At 41.3% G+C, this 6063-nt stretch overlaps 1 protein-coding gene across 1 annotated transcript; it reads left to right on the top strand.

Annotated features, from left to right (window-relative positions):
* Positions 1–763: 763 nt before the first annotated feature.
* On the top strand, positions 764–1867 carry gper1 (G protein-coupled estrogen receptor 1; the record flags this gene model as incomplete). The annotated part of the gene is made up of 1 exon (XM_083977437.1): positions 764–1867. The coding sequence occupies one exon, from the start codon at positions 764–766 to the stop codon at positions 1865–1867; it is 1104 nt and encodes a 367-aa protein (XP_083833563.1).
* Positions 1868–6063: the final 4196 nt, after the last annotated feature.

Raw genomic sequence — 6063 nt, 5'->3', positions numbered from 1 at the left:
AATGGCTTTTTTTTTCTTCATCTTGCCAATTAATAGTCAAGAACTCTGAGCAAGCCGTTTTGAGTGAGGATTTCTACGGAGGATTTCAATGCATCTGCTTAAGTCTGAAGCTTGAATGTTAATGTGATTACGTAGTTGACTGACATCCGGTTTGAACCGCTTGAAAAACAATGAAACAGATTATCATTTTAAAATTTGATCTTAAGGGGTTTAAACATTGTAATTAGTTTAAAAAAAAAATACAATGCTGATGTTGTATCCTAATTTTAATGCATGTATAGCTTTTTTCCTCCCCACCATTCTCCACACCTAATTCTCTTCCGTGTTGTGTGTTTTTTCTCGCCCTCTCCTCTCCACAGCTCAGGTGTCACAGCAATAGGCTCTCTGGCCGAGCTTCACTGAATAAAGAAGCACAAGGATTTGGGGAGACAAAGCATCACTCAAACAATCAGATGACTCAAAAGAGGAGAAAGAAAGCCTCCTTTTAATCTCAGGCCAACAGCTTGAACGATGTTATGTGATGTTGGCAGACCACAGAGGCCAGAGTCGATATTAAAGACATGGAGTTGCTTCTCTCCTGCTTCTGGAATCTGTTAGTAGTTGGACCTTGATGTCAGCATGGGGTCAAACGAGCCCTAAATGTTTTGGCTCCACTCCCCTGACTTCTGTCAGCACGCCAATTCGGCATAGATGATTCACCCTTCAAAGACACAGGAGTGGGAACTTACATGGTCTAATGATGTAGCAGCTACAGGTGACGTACATGTGGCCTATGATTCAAGACAGTCCAACCACAGTCAGTATGGAAGTGCAGACAACCTCTCTGGTCTGGATTTATGTAAACAGGACAGAACAACTGAACTCTTCATATGAATACAACACCACGGAGTTAAGTGAAGACTCAGACAAGTACCAGTCTTATGTAATCGGTCTCTTCCTGTCCTGCCTCTACACCATCCTGCTCTTTCCTATTGGATTTATCGGGAACATCCTGATCCTGGTGGTGAACTTAAACCACAGAGAGAAGATGACCATCCCCGACCTTTACTTTGTCAACCTGGCCATAGCCGACCTCATCCTGGTGGCAGATTCCCTCATCGAGGTCTTCAACCTGAACGAGAAGTATTACGACTACGCCGTCCTCTGCACCTTCATGTCCCTCTTCCTGCAGGTCAACATGTACAGCAGCATCTTCTTCCTCACGTGGATGAGCTTCGACCGGTACGTCGCCTTGGCCAGCTCCATCAGCAGCAGCCCGCTGAGGACTATGCAGCACGCCAAGCTCAGCTGTGGCCTCATCTGGATGGCGTCCATCCTGGCCACCCTCCTCCCCTTCACCATCGTGCAGACGCAGCACAGGGGCGAGGTGCACTTCTGCTTCGCCAACGTCTTTGAGATCCAGTGGCTGGAGGTAACCATTGGCTTTTTGGTGCCCTTCTCCATCATTGGTCTATGCTACTCTCTGATCGGGCGCATCCTCATGAGGTCCCAGAAGCACCGTGGGCTGTGGCCGCGGCGGCAGAAAGCCCTGCGCATGATCGTGGTGGTGGTGCTGGTGTTCTTCATCTGCTGGCTCCCGGAGAACGTCTTCATCAGCATCCAGCTGCTGCAGGGCACGGCCGACCCGGCGCAGAGGACTGCTACCACCCTGTGGCATGACTACCCACTAACAGGCCACATTGTTAACCTGGCAGCTTTCTCCAACAGCTGCCTCAACCCCATTATCTACAGCTTCCTCGGGGAAACCTTCAGGGACAAGCTGCGTCTCTTCATTAAGCAGAAGGCCAGCTGGTCAGTGGTGAACCGCTTCTGCCACCACGGCCTCGATTTACGCCTCCCTGTCAGGAGCGAAGTGTCAGAGGTGTGACTGGCTGCTGAGGAGAGGGGACAAGTATGAAACCACAAGTCCACAAAATATGCTTTCAAAAAAAAATCTTTATATCAAAGTGATATATCACCTCGTGTGAAATATTACCTCATCTTTCTTTCAACTGTTGTTTAGCTTTGCCTCATAGTTGTACCAGTGTCTCAGTTAACCTGCTCACTTTCTGAACAAAAGAAAAACACAAAGGCACTCAAGAACGTGCACTCGAAGGATGAAAATGACTTGATGTGTGTATCTTTTTAAGTAGGTAAACAATGCACATACAGTACTTACAGATATTCCATGTTCATCTGCATGTTGGACTGTTTTCTTTTAAGTGGATTCAGTGTGTTATTGCTTCAAAATGTCACCATCTTCCCCTCCAGGAGCACAGCCTGAGTGGACAGATGAGTCTCAGAGGCAAAGAGTGTAACATTTCACACTGTGTGACCTCGAATGTAAATCTTCCAGAACGTTTTCTGGGCATGTGAATGCGTCACAGCTACAGCGGCGTACGTAGAGGAAATACTGCGTCACATCAAATCTAATCAGGCTGCAAGAGAAGAGTGTGTTTAATTTAAAAAAAGCTGACATGTATTTACACTGAAAGTGTGTGTCATCTATCAAGAAAGTCAAACTATCAACATCATGACAACACGTTATGTGTCAAAGCATCTTAACACAATGTAACAGCATTTCAGGACATCACAGTCAAGGAACAAAAGGAACGATCAGATAAAACGGTATACCACTGTCTTTCTTTCTACTTTTCTGTCAGACTCCTGTGTTAAAAAAGGCATTATGTATGGCATCATGTATACATAACATTCATTTGACAATGCAAATGTTCACAGATGTGTTTTATTTTTTAGAAATAAAGAAAATGTCACATTTTCGAGGAATATAAAGTGAAAGTTGTCGACGACTTCCAATAACGACAATAGTATTTTGGTCAGTTGTATATGTGTTATGAGGTGGGTCAACAAAAATACATGATCCAGTTTTTCTCTATACTGAGGTGTTCAAAGATGGCTGACTTATTGCATCACTTGTCAGTTTCCGTTTGCGAGACGCGAGAGCAAAGAGGCAGGTGTGTTTCTGCCGTGAGGAGATGAGACTGGGTAAACACATCATTCAATGTTGATCATGTGAAGCTGCTTCAATATTCTGTTCTCACCTGTCTTAACATACTGACAACAGCAGCAAACCCTGGGTGTAAGTACTGAACGACAAACAGTTTTCCAAGTCAAATATTTCAATTTTTCTTATTTAACTCGAACATACAACATTTGACATTCTGTATATTATCCCTAAAAGTCTCGTAATACAGCATCGTGATCTAATTTAGATGAATTTGGCAACATAGAGGTGCTCATTAACACTTTCCTACGCAGATTACCAGGTTACGCACGTGCAGTATAACCATTTCTGAATCCCATCAGAGGCCTCATACTGTAGATGTTCCCAGAAAGGTGCCATAAAGTTTTACATCCTCTTTGATTATCTATCCGTTATCACAAACACTATAAAATGTGTTTCCCAACTTACAGAGTGTAATCTCTGTACATCACAGTTTGTTTTCTTAGATTGAGAAGCATTCGTGTACAACAGGTCCAGTGCAATAGGAATGTTAAAAACATGGATGAACTAACAGAACACAGGAGGAAGAAGTGCCACACCTACAAAGAAGATTGAACCTGCGTTAAAAAAAAAAAAAAAAAAAAAAATCAGTGTATTGCCAGCCTGCGGTGTGTCAGTGCTGTGTTTGTGCATGAGGCAGCGAGGCAGCGAGAGATAATGGCGTGACTGGGAAAAACAGGAGTCCAAACCACAAACTGTTATTCCAGCTGTAACAGTCCCAGCAGCCTGGGAAAACAGCGCTGAGGATTGTGTCAGTGATTGTTTATTAGAGGTCTGCAAAAATGCAAAACTTGTTGTGGTCCTAAAGACTTTTTTTTTTTTTGCTGCGTGATGTTTCCATTACACAATTGGATGTCCCATGTCTTTACTATGCAAAATAGCATTAAGCATGTTCCTCAGTTTTGTCTTTAGTGTGTTAAACCTTGGCAAAATCAGGTTTTAACACATATGTATGTGTTGATTTGATGTAAAGGCTAGAATATTCTGCCAATAGCACCTGTTACTAACTGAAGCCACAGGGTGCATAGTAACGATGCAATGATATAGCTGTCAAGTTCATTGATATAAACAAGCAGCACCTAGACACCAGAGGCAAAGACCCCCCAAGTTCAAACCCATGGGAGAGGCAAAGGATCATCTTTACATCACACAGACATACACACATACACACGCGGACAAACGCACACACCAGATGAGATGCTGTGAGAAGAGGTTGACAGTGGATTGTGTGTACAGCTGAGGCTACTGAGGAAGGTTAAAGGTTTGTGGTGGCTGACGTCACAGAGGATGGAGGGTGTGACTTTTCCCCTTGCTTACATTCACTACATTTCCTCTGGATGATGCTGGATTAAACAATGGGACTGTGAGCAAAAATCAATGTGGTAAAAGAACATTAATACAATATTTTATCAGTTATTCTCGTATAAATTGGGCTTAACAGATCATGATGATATTAAATAAATCCGGGAGCCTTTCACTGACTAAATTGAATGAAAAAGTTGCAAAATCATCAAAACACAGTAGTTTTGGAGACATCAGGGCTGATTTTACTCTGTGTGCACATTATCACTGCAAATACACAATTTGACCAGTGGAAAATGTGAGGTTAACTGTTGTAAAACATTTAGTCATGATACTGATTTGTTTCTGAAGATGTCAAAAAACTATGTGTATAGGTTTCTGAGATTTATGAGAATCTGCACCTTAGCTGCACAAAATATGCACAAAAAAAAAATCAAGACACACAGAGTTCCCCTTTAGAAGTTTTCTTTCGTGAGGCAGGTAGTGGATTTTGGGGGTGGGGCACAGTCAAAGTAATTACAACTAGATAGACCAGGGCTTATGCATAATTACAAGGCAGTGCACTCGGTGGACCTCAGCAGCTGAATAATGGATTAACTGTATAATTGCATTTGTAAATTAAAATCCCTCACAGGAAAAAAAAAAAAAAAAAGGACTGAAAAGAGCAGATTAACTTCCCACATTCAAGGGGAAACAAAAGGGATTGAAGATTGATTAGCTTCAGTGTTGATAAGACACACTTCATTGAATAGTTTGCTGTAAATGTAAAAACCAAAACCAAAATCTGCAAAGTAACACAGGAGACAGGTATTGGAAAACATCAACTTTGGAATAAAGACAGATTTTTGATTTTTTTTTTTTTTTTTTGGACCGATTTGAAAATGGTCACATTTAATTTGTGTTTGGTAAATTGATACTTGGTTCGTCTGGAATTTGAATATTTAAGATCAACCAAATTCATCAGAATTTTAAAGTCGAACAATGAGAAACTAGTTTAGGAAGTTAATTTTGAGATATTATTGAAGCATACGTATATTTGAACAAAAAACAAAACAAAACAAAAACAAAACTACCACATGTTATGAATAAAACCACAATTTTCATCATATCATTTTTTTTTTTAATTGAACCAGGGATTCACTAGAATATATAATTAATCTACTGTTGGTGTATTCTCAACATTTTGTTCAAATTAATGATAGAGGAAGTATAACATAGGTAGTTCCCTCCAAATCTTTTCTGCAAGAGCACGTGACATCACTGGGTGCAGGCCACTTGAATGCTGTAGGATTTTTTTTTTCTGTGGTTTTATAACAGAGATAACAGAGTTGACCAGATCATAGGGACAGATAAATATAGCCTACTGTATATATTTAATGTTGAAATCACATGTATTACAGAAAATAACTAACTAACTAACATTATTATTGGTGAATATTCAATATAATTAGCAAAACAAAGGGTGTTTCTAAGTCGAGTTTCAAGGGTATCACAAACACAACAGAAACAACACAAACACATCACGTCAGTGTTGTTTTGAAATATGTTTCATTAATTTGTTTCCAATCTACATCACTGTAAATGAAACAGCACTGATTCAGGGGGCGTAGAGCAGTAAACAGTTGGAGAAGTGGCCGCACTGCAGCGCCCCCTGCGCCACTGATCAATGTCCTGCAGTGCGCTGGCGCGCGAGGCGGGCGCGGACGTGCACGCACTCGAGCAACAGATCTCAGCGCATGCGCACTTCATTGTTTTGA

This window comes from Trachurus trachurus (genome assembly GCF_905171665.1).
Source record: "Trachurus trachurus genome assembly, chromosome: 8".
In the NCBI taxonomy this organism is placed as follows: domain Eukaryota; kingdom Metazoa; phylum Chordata; class Actinopteri; order Carangiformes; family Carangidae; genus Trachurus; species Trachurus trachurus.
Note: the sequence above shows the minus strand (reverse complement) of the source record. Positions and strands in the feature narration are given on the sequence as shown.